The sequence below is a fragment of the Channa argus genome, chromosome 12 (assembly GCF_033026475.1).
Source record: "Channa argus isolate prfri chromosome 12, Channa argus male v1.0, whole genome shotgun sequence".
NCBI lineage: Eukaryota > Metazoa > Chordata > Actinopteri > Anabantiformes > Channidae > Channa > Channa argus.
In genome coordinates this window covers 7,754,389-7,771,418 of record NC_090208.1, presented here as the reverse complement: position 1 = coordinate 7,771,418, position 17,030 = coordinate 7,754,389, and the positions used below count along the sequence as shown (strand labels likewise).

General features: G+C 37.5%; 1 protein-coding gene and 1 long non-coding RNA gene across 8 annotated transcripts in view; one reads left to right on the top strand and one right to left on the bottom strand.

The window, feature by feature from the left end:
- Positions 1–2,138: 2,138 nt before the first annotated feature.
- Positions 2,139–17,030, bottom strand: part of LOC137137533 (butyrophilin subfamily 3 member A2-like) — a 38,445-nt gene continuing 23,553 nt past the window's right edge. For 2 of the 6 annotated variants that reach the window (XM_067523930.1, XM_067523929.1), the window contains exons 10-16: positions 8,483–8,548; positions 7,971–8,075; positions 7,230–7,307; positions 6,851–6,922; positions 5,898–5,972; positions 2,642–5,292; positions 2,139–2,299 (exon numbers count right to left, since the gene is read on the bottom strand). In XM_067523930.1, the coding sequence (XP_067380031.1) occupies positions 5,242–5,292; positions 5,898–5,972; positions 6,851–6,922; positions 7,230–7,307; positions 7,971–8,075; positions 8,483–8,548 (447 nt within the window). In that variant the 3' untranslated portion in view covers positions 2,139–2,299; positions 2,642–5,241. Of the gene's footprint in view, positions 2,300–2,641; positions 5,293–5,884; positions 5,973–6,850; positions 6,923–7,229; positions 7,308–7,970; positions 8,076–8,482; positions 8,549–8,731; positions 8,804–9,651; positions 9,697–10,366; positions 10,468–10,703; positions 10,824–10,917; positions 11,206–12,044; positions 12,387–12,687; positions 12,786–13,707; positions 15,262–17,030 lie in introns of those variants that run through there. The other 4 variants (XM_067523933.1, XM_067523934.1, XM_067523931.1 and 1 more) reach the window with 4 other exon arrangements.
- Positions 14,597–15,695, top strand: LOC137137578 (uncharacterized). Of its 2 annotated transcripts, none has more exons than XR_010915745.1 (3): positions 14,597–14,736; positions 14,893–14,980; positions 15,355–15,695. It is a non-coding gene; the product is annotated as an uncharacterized lncRNA (long non-coding RNA). The 2 variants fall into 2 exon arrangements; XR_010915746.1 differs by having other exon boundaries at positions 14,609–14,736; positions 14,890–14,980.

Sequence of the window (17,030 nt, the reverse complement as noted above, 5' to 3'; positions counted from 1 at the left end):
CCTGGACTTTTATTTTGTGGCCCCTTCTGCTTACTTCCTGTCCCTGGTTCTGTTCACCCAGCTTTACCCTCATTGTCCCTCATTGTTTGCACCTGTTCCTCCCTCTATTTAAGTTCAGTCTTCCCTTCGCTCCCCGGCCAGATCCTTGTTGTTGTTAATGTGGTCTATGCCATTGTGGTTACTGTCGTCCTCGTTGTCATTATTATCCTCACCAACCCCACAGTAGACTCTGGACTTTTGGTAAAGCTTGAAACTTATGTTTCTTGAACTCTTGGGAGCTCTCTCTAGTCCCTAGGTTTCTCCGCTTGTTTTATCCTGTTTTTTCATGTTTAGGTTTGCTTGTGTGCTCTTCAGTTTGCCAGTGCTTTATGTTGAGTTTGTTTGTGACTGCCTCCCCTTAGTCCTTGTGTGTATGTGCTCCCCCAACTCTGTAACCTTGGTATTGTTTCCTTCCAGTGTGTTTAAGTTGTGCTCCGTTTTACTTTAATTATTATTACGTGTTATCCTTTGATCAGTAGTTCGTCCATTGATATTTCTTAGTCCCCTTAGCCTTACCCTTGTGTTTACCTGCTTTAGTGGTTCAACGTTTATCTGTGCCTTATTTTGTCAGTAGCCTCTGTTCTTTCATTTCCAAGTCTAACTTGTCCCCTGAGCCTTAGCTGTGTTTATTCTGGTAATTCTGTTCCCCTCTTGTTTTAAGTTAACTCCTTTCGTGTGCTGGTCCTGTTCACCATTTACATCTGTCAATAAAAGCCCCTTATTTGCGATCCCTCTTACAGTCTCTTCTCTGCAACATCATGGACTACCAATGGAACTTCTATAATGTGAGCAGCACACAAAAAATAACCAACGTGACCTGGATTTTGTTGGGTTGTCTGTCTTTTCATCTGTTTGTGACCCTCTCTTGGTCTCTGTTTTTTCTTTTTTTTTCAGTCTGAGCTCCTATATCTGTCTCATTCCTGAAACAGCTAAAAAAAGAGCTCAAAGAAACACAAACAGTGAGAAAAACACCCATATAGATTAAGGAATCATCAACTTTTTCTCTCTCTTTGTGCTCTATCTGTTTTGGTTTTGATCTCCCCGTCTCCATATGCCTTTCTCTCCGAATATAATTCTTTAAGGAATTTTTAGCTTGAGTATTAACATTGTGTTTTGTTATTTCTTTTTGTTTTAGCTACTACACAGACCACATGTAACAGTATAACGTGATGCAGCGTGATGCCTAATAGGATTCTTCTATTGGAGCTGCTACCAATTCTCAGTTGTTGGTGTTGAGGAACAAAAATCCTTTGGACATTTTATAGCTTGTAAAAGGTCTTGTAGAAAATCTGTTTGTACAGTTTTATTTGGAAGTTGTTTTATGAAAGTTTGCTTATTTTAAATAAAATGTTTGACTTTTAAATTATCTTCATGACTTTTTTCTTAAGAAAAAGCAAATTATTTGAATAGTAATATACACATGACACATCATAAATCCTATGGAGTTTAGTGGTAAACATTAAGTAATGATTGTGTTAAGTAGTATGTAATAAGTAAATTGTCTAAACTACTCTAAATACAGTGTTTTACTTGGTTTATGTATATGCACAACATTGGGTGGTTTACTGTTAATTTTACAGTATTTACTGTAGAATTCTTAAATACAGTATGTATAATCAGATTACAGTAAAGAACAGTAATTTAATTACAGGAAATTTACTGTAAAAATTACAGTAATGGGCTGGCAACCAGTATAATACTGCTGCCAGTATTATACTGTAATATTTACAGTTTTTTTGTTGCAGTGCAGGAATGAAGACATCTTGAGGACTTAGATGTTTCAGAGATAAAGTCAGAGAGGCCAGATTGAGGTGGTTTGGACATGTTCAGAGGAGAAACTGTGAATATATTGGTAGAAGGATGCTGAGGTTGGAGCTGTCAGGCAGGAGGTCTAGAAAGAAAACCAAAGAGGAGATTTATGGATGTAGTGAGGGAGGACATGAAGTTAGTTGGTGTAAGTGAAGAGGATGCAGAGGACAGAGTTAGATGGAGGCACATGATTCGCTGTGGCGACTCCTGAAAGTGAACAGCCGAAAGGAAAAGAAGAAAAAAAACAACATTCCATATACTTACTGAACATGACAGCAATAAAACATACATAAAATGGAAAATCCACAGCTTTCGGTTTGTCCCCTCAGTGGTCGGTGCAGTGATGCGTGATTTGGAATTTTAACATTTCGAACCCTCAATGAACTGCCGCAAAAACACGTGGCTTTTGTCTGAGCCACTGATCCACCGGGCCGCTACACCAGGCAACATTCTATTAAGGAAATAATAAAATCAAACACTGTGGCACCTTCTGCTGCACCAGTCTCACTTTCACACAAATAAAAACATTAGTGAAATGAAGTCATACTTTCGCTGTCGTTAAGTTGCGCAGAGGTTTATGTATTCATCCACATAGAAACATCATTTTTAGCAGACAGACTAACTGACTTTCTCATCTACTCACACATCGTCTCCTAAAAGTCACGTTTTTTACACAACTGTGCAAAGCGATCACGTTCATCAGAGGAAGGTTTTTACAACCACGTTACTTTTTTCACAAACATAATGACGACTGACATATGTACAAACATTGAACATATTCATAAAATATTACCAGACAGCGAGTTTCTCTCCGATCTTGTAGCGCAGCATCCACTTGTACTGTAACGGGGATGGGAGACGACGTGACATCAGCGCGATCCAATTATCATCTGCTTAAATGTGTCCCATCGCGCAGCTGCAGCTCTGGCTTCAGGATCTACTTCCGTCCATCCTTCCAAATTGTGGTGAGTCACAGCAAAAGAAAGTTCTGTTGCCATCAGCCCACTTCGCTCCGTTTCTCTTCATTTTTAAAGACCTGTGACTGCAGAGAGGCAAACAGCTAAAGCTCAACGCGCATTTTAAAATGGAAATATTGATATTCAGAATAAATAAAGCAGGAACACACTCCAGAAACACTTCGGACTGTGTAATATTTCCTGCAGCAGAGTTGTTTTGCTGTGTCATCATGGCTGATATACAGTGGAGAGAAGCTTGTTGTATCCAACATGATTACAGCATCAGTAATAAGCTTAAAGAGGTGATTCACCTGTCAAAGGTAAAGGACATAAATTATGATTGTGATTTTTGTAAATTCCATAAAGAATCATTCACTGCATATGACTTTTGTTAGGAGGAAAATAAAAACAACATCCAGATATATTTATCTGGCTACAAATCCTGCTTTTGTCATTTTATTGAGAAACTCAAGCAGCATATCACCTTAATCAAAGATGGGAAGAACAGAAAAAGCTATGAAGACCTGCAGCTGTCAGGAGCAGCAACTGTAATCTGTAATGTTGGTGAGTCTGTGTTGTGACTTTCTGCCATGTTTATTACCTCCTAAGGAGCATTTTCTGTTTTGTTCTATTTCCTGTACCTGTGTGCTGTAAGTTTGAGTTTTTATCATTGGTAATAAATGTTTCTATTGCACTTCCTGTCCCAGAACAAAGCAGCTCAGTCTGTAGTGGATGATATTTCCTCTTTGACCCTCTGGCACAACAATACTTGAACTATCTCTCTGTTCAGAAAGCAGTGATACTTCAGTTTAATGCCACAGAGCAGTGAATACTTATGTACATGTGATTTGTTTCTGTTTTTTCTTTTTAATAAATTTGCAAAGATATCAAACTAATTTGCAAAGATATCATATTGTCATCATATTGAATTATTGTTTGTGAAATAATGAATTTCATCTATTTTTAAAACAAAATGTGGAAAAAGTTAAGCGCTGTGAATAATTTCTGGATGCACTGTATATTAATTGTTTGTCCTTTCGGCTTATCCTGTGAGTTCAGGGTCGCCACAGCGGCACAGTTTTAACCCTCCCTAATTTGTACCGAGCTTGGGACTGGCACTGCACGGCTGTGGATGGGGATGGGATGTTGGGGGTTTGGTGTCCTGCCCAGGGACACTTTGACATGTAGTCATGAAGAGCGGGTCACAAACCTCTACCTACCTCTCAGTAGGCAGCCACTCTACCACCTGAGCCACTGCCGCCCCTCACTGTATATTATTGAATAATAATAAACCAACAATAATAAAATCTAACCAAAATATTTTAGAAACATCCACCAGCAATTATAAAGAAACATTAAATACAAAGGACATTGATGGCAAAGTCTCTCATGTTCATTCTTTGATCATTCAGAATGAAATGCTTGAGTTCTGTGTGATCAATGGACACACTGTAGACAGTAGATAGTAATGCTTTACAGGTGAAGATACAAACCAACCTGTAAAATGCTGAATTATTCTCCAAATTTGGGGGAAATATTTGTAAAATTAAATAAATCAACCAAATAAATCACATAAAAATTAACAGTGGAATTTTGGATTTATTTTGTCAGAAGCTTCACATTTGTTTCTGACGGCATCAAAATGACTTGTGTATTATCTGATATCCATGGTATTGTTTTCTGGGATTACAGTGCAGTTTCATTTACAATGCATAGAACCTGTGGATAGAACATCTCTTCATTGTCATTTCTTTATCAGTAGTAGTTGTCTTTGTCACTGTGTTTAATCACGTTGGACCTCTGCTGATGATGGTGACATGATGTGTGTTCAGTCCACTGTGCAGAGTGCAGATTCCAAACATCACAGTAGCTTGAGGACTTTGTTGCAATCGCTGTATCTCATCCAAGAGTCTGCTTCTTCAAATACCACAGGGCCACAGCCCTCTGTGCTTTTCTGTTTTATTCATGTCTCTTTTAGATAATCTATTAGAAAACACTGGATATTTCCTACCTATAAAGTTAAAGACCTGAAGTTGGCTGAAGACTTAAAACAATTCATAGAAATATCCTGTCTAAGCATTAGTAAACTTCACCTCACATATAAAACAAATTTCTAGAACGGCCTTCTTCCACCTATGGAACATTGCCAAAATTAGGAGCATCCTGTCTCAAAGTGACATCGTATTTGAAAGGCCTCATATAATCGTATTTTCCCAATAGACCAATTTGATCTCAGAATGCAGGACTAGTTGTTGCTCCTAGAGTCTCCAAATCTTAATTGGGAGGCACAGTCTTCTTAGTCTTCTGACTACAGTCTTAGATATAGTGTTTTTGGAGATATTCATCCAGCACACTGATGCAATTTTCAACAGTGTTACTGACATGGTGCTTGTTGTTTCAGTCTTTCCCCTATTGTGTCCAGTGTCTAAGCTCTGATTTATCTCATTCTGTCCCCTGAAGTTCTTTCACTTGACGTTGGCTCCTCCAACTGAGGGGGACAAAGACAATTAATATAATAATAATTAATATATTAAGCATAGAATTGTACACACAGCATCCACAGATGTGACATGTTTTATGTTTAAAGGTCATGTGTCACACATGAAATGAGCTACATTATTGCACCTTTAGTGATACAAGGTCTTATAACTGGGGCTGTACCATATTTTCAAGGTTTCTACTTATAAACTGACTAATTATATCCTCATAAAGTAGAATTCATGCCAGAGCTGCTGTATTGGATTGTATTAAATTATACACGTGGTCATAATGTTATACTTGATCGGTGTATTTCATTGCTTTTTACGGAACTCAGTCAACTGCATTATTGATTTGATAATTAAAATAGCACAGTTTCATATCCAAAAACTCCCCTTAAAAACAATCTACTGAATTTACTGAAATTAAAACTGTATAACTGAATAAATGGTAGACGTGTAGCTCTTTGGCCGTCAAAGGCTGAACATTTGCTAATTTTACTAGTGTGGACATAACACATTTACACAATGTTTAACAATACAAACTCAATTACTAGTTATCTCACATACTACACTAGTTAAAAAGTCAAAGACTTAAAGAACCTAAAAATCTAACTTGTGTATTATTGTTCACCAGGTCCTTCTCCTGTTTTTTCTCTTCTTCCCCAAGCTCATTTTTGTCATCTGAGACCTGAACAAACAGTGAAGAGATTAAAAAGAAAGTTTGAATGTGTTAAAGTGTATATACAGTCTACTGTATATTACATGAATGTCTGGAGTAAAGTCTCTTTGTATTTCACTGGAAGATTTGAAGAAAACTGCTCATAATAAGTTAAAATGTGAGTGAAGCCTCCCCTCCAATAGAATTATGTCATTATTTTATACTGTTTATGTGATTAAATCAACTCACAACTTAACCTGAATATTTACAAAACTTTGTGGTTTTTGTTCTCTACAAAAAACATAACCTGTTTATTTTATATCAGCAAAGACAGAAAACAAACTGGATTAAAAAATAAGTGCAGAATTTATATTAAAATAAAAGACCATTAAACTAAGTTAAAATAATAATGTGGACGTGTTGACAGTTAATAGAAATAAGTCAAACAACTTTTGAACATATCAGTATAATCTTCTCTTCCATCATATTTCTTTCCTGTTAAAATATCAGATCTTGCAGTTCAACATCTAGTTTCTGACTCCAGTGTTGTTCATATTATTTCTGCTTGTGTTTAGACTCACAGTTAGTTTTGGTTAGAGACAGACTGAGGTTTAGACTAATAGACAGAAATGTAACTATCACCTCACACACTTCAGGCTCATTATTGTTGAGACAAAGATACCAGATAAAGATAAGATGGAGATCTTTCTTTAACCAAAGTGATTTTCTTTCCCAACAACACACAGAACTTTGGTCTCTAGTGAGACAGTTCTGCACTTAGTGAACCTGCCATTGAAAATGAGTGTGGTTAGTGGTTTAGTGGTTTAACTTTAGCCATTTTAAAAATGTTAGACACAAGAGCATGACAAAAAGGAAATGAAAAAATCAAGAAAACATAATGATCAAACCTCTGTATTTTTGTTCTCCAGGTCCTTCAACTTCTCCTCAAGCTGCTTCTTCTCATCTAAGAGCTCATCCAACTGACAAAAGAGAGATGAAATGAAAGAAATGTATTTGTTTAAGTGAATATACTGTATATTTCATGATCGGCTGATTGAATTCTCATGTTTCATTGAGGAAAACTCATTATGTAATTGTAATGGAAATATTTGTCTTCATACCATGATATAAGCAAAATGCCAGTATCATTTCTCAGTAGATTTGGGTATAAACAAAGACAACAAATAACATTCATTCAGTGCCTCAGATTTGCTCTAACAACTTATAGTTACATGAATATTTATATACAAAAAAGAGAGATGCCAAGAACAAACTGCAAACATTAACCTTCTTGTTCTTGTCTTCGAGCTCTTTTTTTAGTGCGTCCTCAGTTTTCTTCCCCCTCTGCTTCTCATCCTGGAGCTGCTGCTCCAACGGACAGAAAGAGAGATGTCTGAATACATTTCTATTTCTGACGGAATTGATCATCTTAGTGTCAGAAACAGTTTTGCAGCCAAGTGTAGAGCAGCTGGAATGAGAATCAGGATCATGTACAGGAATGAGGGTAAAATGGAGCATGTGATTGAGAGGTGGATTGATGCAGTATCAGCAGTGATGCACTGGAGCGATGTACTGAACTGTGAAGAAGGAGCTGAGCCACAAGCCAAAGCTCTAATTAATCAGTCAGTCTATGCTCCAACCCTCATCTATGGTCACAGGCTTTGGGCAGTGACTGAAAGTGTAAGTTTGTGAATACAAGTGGCCAAAATGAGCTTTGTGTGAGCTCTGTGATGGCCGGGCTCAGTCTTACACCATGTCTACACTCAAAATGAAGTGTAACCAGCATGTAGAGTGTGAACATTGCACAGTATTGAAAATGGCTCTAAACATTTTGCCAATGATGAGAAATACTTTACTTTCCACAGTTTTAAAAATTTTAGATATCATATAGCCAGCACCGGGGATCGAACCACTGACCCTGTGTTCCGTGGATGACTGAGCCCCTAAGAAAATTCTTAAAAAATCTCTTAGTGTGCGTGCGCGCGTGTGTGTGTGTGTGTGTGTGTGTGCGCGCACAAGTATCTTAACCTTGTTGAACTCCTCAGTCTTCACCCTCAGTTGATCTTGGGTCTGTTTCAGCTCTTCACTAGTCTCCATCAACTTCTTGTCAACTGACTCCTTGTTCTCCGTCAACTATCAGACAGACAGATGGATTTTAATCATTCAACAAAGAACTAACATGTATTTTTGTATTTGCAGTAAGTCTCTAAAATTACATATTTGATTTTGTACTGCTACTAATGAGGAATAAGTGTGGGGGCATCTTATAATAGTCATTACTCATAATCACAGAAATTAAATTAAAGAAATACTTCTGTTTCAACAGGATATTATAAGTATGTCTCCATGTCAGGAGCTACATTATCCAAAGTAGAGATACATGGTGAATTTAAATGTTGCACAAAGTTATTAATGTTTAAGAAAGTTTCTACTAGAAACTGTAGTGATGAAACCATTAACCTCATGTTTATAACTCATTTAGATTATTTTGCAAACATTAGTTTTCAGTTTGACATGAAAACAGTTTTTTTTTTCTTCACTTCCTCCTGTCTTTTCTTTTTTTCTTCCTGGAGCTCGTTGGTGGTCTTAGTTAGTTTTCCCTCCAACTGGGAGACAAAAGAGATAAAAGGTTACATCAGACCTAACATGAGGGACATGAGATTTACAATCAGTATTTTCTTAATTAAGAATTTTTGATCTTAGTATGAAAACAGTTTTGAGTCATTCTGTTGAGACTTCTGCTCAGTTAAATATAATTCTGCAAAATCAAGAAAACACAAAGATCAAACCTCTGTATTTTTGTTCTCCAGGTTCTTCACTTCTCCCTCAAGCTCTGTTTTCTCATCAAAAAGCTGATTCAACTGGCAGCAGAAATGAAAAGAAATGTATTAGTTTAAATGCAAATACATTTGTGTACAAGTATCTTAACCTTAGCTGAACTCCTCAGTCTTCATCCTCTGTTTATGTTGGGTCTGTTTCATCTCTTCAGTTGTCTCTATCAACTTCTTCTCAAATTACTCTTTATTCTCCCTCAACTATCAGACAGATGGATTTTATTCATTCAGCAAAGATTTACAATGTATTCTTGTATTTGCATTAAGTCTCTAAAATGACCCATTTGATGTTGTACTGATACTAATGAAGTTGGCTTCATCAGAATAAGTGTGGAGGCATCTAATAATGTCATTACTCTTAATTAGTAAGAAAAAATTGATGAAAACATCAACCTCATGTTTATAACTCATTTAGATTATTTTGCAGAGATTAGTTTTCACTTTGAAATGAAAACATAAAAATAACTTTAAATGGATCATAGGTAGAAACTAAACAGAGTAGGAATTTCTAAAACAATCAGCTTCAGGTAATCAGAGGAGAAATTTACTCTTTAAAGCTTTGAGCTTCCATCCTACTCAGTTTCTCCTCAGGGAGCCGTCGTTTGGAAACAAACTTAAACAGAGACAAATCAGATTTTTAGTTTATTTTTAATTTAACAATTGATAACACTGATCTACTCCAGTGTTAAACCTCAGCAGTTCCATTAATTCATCTTTAACCATATTAGTATCAGACTTCAGTCTCACTATCAGTGTTTTTCCGTGCTGCACATTTCTGTGTGTTGAACTTGATCTTGTTGTGTTACTTTGCTGAACATCTATTTTCTATTTGACTAAACTGTTGAGTTCACACCATGTGGTTTTCTATCACTTACCAAAGAGGAAGAGGACCAGGATGCAGCAGCTTGGTGTCTTCCCGTCTGGGAAGACAGAGACAAATGAAGAGAAACATTATCTGAACTAATCCATCATTTAACTTTAAAGGTTCCCTGTAGAATTTTAACCCTCCAGCACCATTTTCTTTGAGTGGGTCCCTACTTTGACCCCCATGTAAACTAAAATCAGTTTCCTGTCTCTTCTGTTGCATCTGAAGCTGCACAGACCTCTGATTCTTTAACTGAGACATGCAGCAGAAAGATGGAGGTAAAAGTGACAAATTAAATGAGAATCCTAACTGGCTCCATGGTTCCATGTCCACTGATCTGGTAAATCATTTGTATAATCTCTGCAAATATTTAGAGCAAGTGCAACAGCAGCCTGGAAACAGGTGAAAGGAAAATAAGTTACAAGAACATTCTGCAAACTGACACCTGTGTCTTGGTCCTACTGGTCTTAAATGTGGGGTCTTTGTTTCACTCATGTTTCCTTAGTTTTCCAAAGCCAATTTTGGACCCTAATGTATCTCTTAGATGCTCATGTAGTGTATTTGATTTTCCTCTGTTCTTTGTTCTTTGCAAAGAACAAAGTAAAGACTAAATATTTTACTCTTCTTCTATACACATGTCCTGTTTCTTTACTGACAAGTTCGCTGTTTGTTTCCACATTTCTCTTGTTCAAATGCTTTATTTGTGCTGTTTGTTCAGTCACTACCTGCTTTGTCTCTTTTTTGTCTTCAGCTAAAAGCTCAGTTTCAGCGTTATCATTATTTTGGTCCTTAGACTCAACTTCATCCATCAGGTTTCCCTTGGACACTGTGTAAAAATAAAGGCAGTAAAATTATAGTAAAAAACACCTCATTACTCTTTAGGGAGCTATTACAAAATAAAATCTAAGTCTAAAATATAAAATGGGCTATAAAATGAAGCATTTTACATTTTTACTGATTGCATATAAAATATAGCACATTTTTGTTTATGTTATAACTTATAAGATAAAGACTCAATATAAAGACAATTCACTTTTTCTGTGTGATGAGTTTGTGACTTACTGTTTTTCTTCTTCCACAGGACAAGTAAAAGTAAAAGAATCAACATGATGCAAACAACCAAACTAACAGCCAAACCCACTGTGGTAGCAGAAGATCTGGACTGGACCTTAAAGAAATCATCTAAAATAAAACAGAATATTAATGACAGTTACTGCAAATACACACAGGAATATAAAACTATTAACAAAGCATGAATTTGAAAACTCATATTAACCTGGAACATGTATGTGTGTCTCTCTGGTCTGGTTGATGATGTTCTGTTGGACTCTACAGGTGAATCTGTTTCCGTGTCTCTTGTCCACAGTGACACTGCTGCTGACAGTATAGAGGTCATCAGGACCTCTGACTGTCTCTGTAGGTCCAGCAGAGAGGACGTTTCCCTCACCGTCCAACCACAACACCTCAGGCTCTGGATACCAGCCTTTAGACTCACACTGTAAAACCACCCCCCTGATGCATTCATGAAGTCCTGTTAAACTGATTCCAGGTGAGGAAACAGCACCTGAGGCAGAGAACAAAGAACATTTTTTTTTCTAAAATTAAGAGAAATATTCTAACATTTGCTCAAGAACTATGGATAAAAAATGGTTTAGCCAACACTGATCCATTTGCAGCTATGCTGACAATAGGCACTGCCCCTGATTAAATCAATAATTCAATCATAAATTATGGATTAAATCATGTATTTGTCTGCTTTAATAAAATATGCTTATATTAGCATCTTTGGTAATTTAGTTAATAATCTACAGCAGCAACCTTTCAATTCATTCAAGGCCATGATTTAATATTAGCTACATTCGTACATAACCATCAAATTTACAGTCGTGAGAAAAAGTAATGGCGCTGTTTGCAACTTCTCAGTTTTCTGAATAAATTAGTCATGTTCAACAACCTTAACAAGTGCTTCCTGTAGCTGTGGACCAGACCTGCACAATGTTCAGTAGAAAACTGGAACCATTCTTCCTTACAGAACTACTTCAGCTCAGTCATGTTCTTATCTGGTGTGAGCAGTTCACTTGAGGTCATCCTGTAGCCAAAAGATGCATTTCGTCCCTCTGAAGCTATTCTGTAGTAGATTTACTTAATAAAATCCCAATTAAACTAGCCCAGAGTGTCTCGCTCAGAGACACACCTGGTGGGATTTAATCCTGCTGTATTGCGCTACCAGGCCGATCAGGTAGACCATTTAAATCTAAGCATAGCTGATCATGTGTAACATGTAGTTGGGGTCACAACATCTGTTTTAAGATTTTGTGAGAACTCAGCAGTTACAATAGATTTACAAAATAAATCTCTCTGGTGCACTGTGTTCTTTTACACATCCAGTGTGTGTCCACCTACCAACAACCAGCTCAATGACAGATTCTTCGTTCCTGTCTGGAATGTAGCATCTGTATTTCCCCTCATCAGCAGGTGTCACGTTGGAGAGCTTCAGTGAAATGTTTCCACGCTTCAGTTCATCAGTGAACAGTGATGTTCTTCCTTTGTAGGACGGATTTTTCATATTGACATAATCCTGACCAGCATACCATATGTAGACATATGTGGGCTTCAGGTCAGACCTCGTCCACTCCAACGTCTTTGTAGCAACGTCCACAGCAGGTTCAAGGTGACATGGTAAAATGACGTCATCACCAACTTTTGCCACCACAGGCTGAGGTGAACCAATTAACCGAGACTGACCTGAAAAGAAAACATGTTTTATTTCAGCTGAAAGAATTAATGAATATACACTGTGTACTGTAAGAACCACAGTGAACATGTCCCTGAAAAGTCATGGTGAGAATTATTATGGTGAGAAATAGAAATATTTATGTTATTTAAAATGATTATATTATAAATAATTATATTAAATTAACTTCAAGCATAAACCAAGTCAGTGCTTTTTTTTTCAAAATCAAAGGTTTTTCACAGAAACATAATAATAATGTACTTAATGCAAATTTTTTTTTTATTCCTTTTATATTAAAAATATTTAAGTTACCTCTACAGAAGTGTAATAGAAGGTGAACAACCAAAACACTGATGGTTACGATTGTGGAATGAATGCATAGTTGATCCATGGGATAAAGTATTTTGCTGCTGTGAAAATGAAGTAAAAACACAAACAGATGTAAATTATTGCACTGTTAACAAATAAAGTTTACTTAAAAATATCTAAGTTAGAAGTTAATCTGCATTTGTTCGGAACACAGAACATTGAGCACTTTTTCCTTAACAAAATCTTTTTAAGTAATCCGTAAAAAAATTCTTAGGTTCACGCACACAACAAGAAATCATCTTGTTGATTTTGCTCCGTTTAAATAAAACTGCCTCCCCAGTGCTCAGAGCCACCGTCCACTGCTCATTACCTGGACCCGGTGTGTTCAGTGAATCAGAAGCTAGATACCAATTCACATTGTCTTCGCCAGCTTGAACCTCACTGGAGAGATGGTATCTACCAGCTTCTGATTCACTGGATACATCTGATCCAGTTAATCAGTAGGCAGGAGACCTTGACAACCAGAACTGAGGCCGCTGTGCAAGATAAGGATGTGAACCAAAAACATCCACTAAGGTTTATAATCTCATAGGTCATGTTCCAACATAAACACCACACAGATGATACATACAGCCATACAGAAGATCTGTCTTAGTAGATTTGCAGTTTTAAACTGCATTTTCTACAGGTCATGTCACACAACTCCAAGCACATTTAGAAAAAACAAAGTAAGTCCCAATCCAAATTAAGTAATATGGAAATTAAAGGAATTAGGTAAATTTGAATTTTAAAAAATATAAATACATATTTGAAACTCATAGTAGAGCACACACAGAATAAGTAGTGAAAATTAACTAGACTTTACTGGCAAAAAGTATTTTTTACATATGGAAATGTAAGTAGTAAATACAAAGACTAGTGTTGCTTGAAAGACATAATCTGATGCAAAATGTTACGTTAATGTTACCTCAAAGTGTTTTTCAGCTTTTCAGTAGGTTTAAAAGCAGCATTCCAGGTACTTACTGAACATGACAACAATTAAAAATACATAAAATACAAAAATCCACAGCTTTCCGTTTGTTCCTTCAGTGGTCGCTGCAGTGATTTGGAGTTTTAACATTTCGAATCCTTCATGAACTGCCGCAAAACACGTGGCTTTTGTCTGAGCCACTGATTCACCGGGCCGCTACACCAGGCAACATCCTATTAAGGAAATAATAAAGTCAAAAGCTGTGGCACCTTCTGCTGCACCAGTCTCACTTTCACACAAATAATAAAACCATTAGTGAAATGAAGTTATACTTTCGCTGCGCAGAAGTTTATGAATTCATCCACATAGAAACATCATTTTTAGCAGACAGACTAACTGACTTTCTCATCTACTCACACATCGTCTCCTAAAAGTCACGTTTTTACACAACGAAACTGCAAAGCGTTTATCAGAGGAAGGTTTTTACAACCACGTTACTTTTTCCACCAACATAATGACAAAATGTTAACGTGCAACGTAAATGTCGACAGACATATGTACAAACATTGAACATATTCATAAAATATTATCAGACACCGAGTTTCTCTCCGACCAAATCTCCGATCTTGCAGCGCAGCATCCACCTGGACTGTAACGGGGATGGAAGACGACGTGACGTCAGCGCGATCCGATCATACGTCTGCTTAAATGTGTCCCATCGCGCATGTGCAGCTCTGGCTTCAGGATCTACTTCCGTCCATCCAAACTGTGGTGAGTCAAAGCAAAAGAAAGTTCTGTTGCTATCAGCGCACTTCGCTCTGCTTCTCTTCATTTTTAAAGACCTGTGACTGCAGAGAGGCAAACAGCTAAAGCTCAACACGCATTTTAAAATGGAGATATTGATATTCAGAATAAATAAAGCAGGAACACACTCCAGAAACACTTCGGACTGTGTAATATTTCCTGCAGCAGAGTTGTTTTGCTGTGTCATCATGGCTGATATACAGTGGAGAGAAGCTTGTTGTATCCAACATGATTACAGCATCAGTAATAAGCTTAAAGAGGTGATTCACCTGTCACAGGTAAAGGACATAAATTATGCTTGTGATTTTTGTAAATTCCATAAAGAATCATTCACTGCATATGACGTTTGTTAGGAGGAAAATAAAAACAACATCCAGATATATTGATCTGGCTACAAATCCTGCTTTTGTCATTTTATTGAGAAACTCAAGCAGCATATCACCTTAATCAAAGATGGGAAGAACAGAAAAAGCTATGAAGACCTGCAGCTGTCAGGAGCAGCAACTGTAATCTGTAATGTTGGTGAGTCTGTGCTGTGACTTTCTGCCATGATTCTGTAAAATGTGCTGCTGTCGTAAAAGGTCAGTAGATGACTGCTGCCTTGACTTGGCTCTATTTCCATCAAATTTGAATGTTTTTAACACATTTATTTTAGCTCAACAAAACAAAAGCCATGCAGAGCCTCTTTTCTCTCTGACCCCTCATTGTGCCTCTAAGACTCTAAGCAAAAGTAAACCAACAAGTAAAAACAGGCACAAATTACAACAGGTCTTTATTAGAACTGTATTTAAAAGGGAGTTTTTTAAACTCTGGCTCCAGTATTTGCTTCAATACATGAGAAAAATTTTACAGGAAGAGAAAGTTCTCAGCTACATTATACTTCATCTGTATTTCAGTCTGATGCTCAGTCAGCAGCAAGACAACATGGAGGCTACAGCTTTCTGCTTCAGACTGTGTCAGTGTTAAGAAATAGAGGATAAGACAAACAAGTCCACCAGCATCCACTTGGACTGTAACGGGGATGGGAGACGACGTGACGTCAGCGCGATCCAATCGTACGTCTGCTTAAAAGTGTCCCATTCTCTTTAGAGGAAGAGGAAGTATCCTTACAAAAAAAGATGCAAGCTGCTTATTGATGTGGGCAGAAATTGAACCGCTTTCGTCTTGTTGTTCAGTTCCATATTGAGTTTTTTCTCGGTTTCCTTCGTTCTCTGTTTCTCGTCATGTAGCTGACAAACATATGAAAAATATATATATGTACGTATATACACACACACACTCACACACACAAACACACACACAGTATTGTATATTGTTTGTGTGTGTGGACAACTATTTCTTCTGATTGGTTGTAGTGTGGGATTAAAACCTGTTTATGGATCATGTTTTGGCTCAATTGTTCAAAAGCAAAACAAATACCGGCCTACCCCCAGTGACTCAATAGATGCTCAAGGATCTTCACAACCATGTAATCCAGGCACCTTGCTGGATTCTTTGCTCCGTTCCCCAAGCCTTGTCAAAATGGGGAGCTCTTTAGCTCAGCTGTTCCTCTGGCTAATATTCCCACCAGGGCTCCAGGGTGTGGCTGTGACTCAGCCTTCTCCACTGCAGCATCTACACTCCACTCTGCTGCTGACACAGGGAGTTGTAGCACCTCCCTTACTCACGAGACTTTTAACTCCGCCTCAGTAGACCTGGCAATCGCATCCATTTCCTCAGTACATTAAACTCTCTCTGCATTCTAGTGGTTTTTGTGTTCAGTTACTTGGGTTTCATTTGTTTCCATGGTAGTTTGAGTTGTCTTAGTTGCTGCAACAATAAAGTCATATCATATGAATAGATATTTAAAAACAAGCAAACGACTTGATAATATCATTGTCAAGAGAGACTGTTACAGATTATCACTGAATTATTGTCATTATCACCGGACTTACTTCCTGTTCCTAGCTTTTATTTTGTATTTCCACTTCCTGCTTCTGAGTCACTTGTTCCACCTCACTACAAATCAGTCCTAATCACTGCCACCTGCCTCTGGCCTCTGGCTGTATATACTCAGCTCTGACTACAATACCTTGCCAGATTATTTTTCTGTTACGTCTTTCATTTGTGAAAGTAACTCAACCGTTACAAAAAAACCTCCTGTGGATTAGAGGATGCAACATATGAACAACAGACCAGTGAAAGCATTTTTTTAAACTCGGCAAATCAGTGAGCAGGGCTGTGACTGCAGAAACACTCTTACAGAAAAGCCTGTAATACCTCACCATCCCTAAAAAAAGGACTAGTTCACAGTGTGAAGCAGGCATGGGGAATGCACCGGTTTGACTCGCCCCTGCTCCACAACTTCTCCCGATTAAACTTCTGTAGCTTAACCAAATTCACACTTTGCCAAATTGAGTGTACGATTGGCATCACGCCGTCTACCAAACACTGCATGAAGCTGCAGGATATGGTCATCCCATGAATGGGATTATACCCCGATGTCATCCAAATAGGCTTCGCACCCCAACAAGCCTGACAAAACTTTGGTAACTAAACCGTGGGATGTAGCAGGTCCATCGCGTAGGCTGAA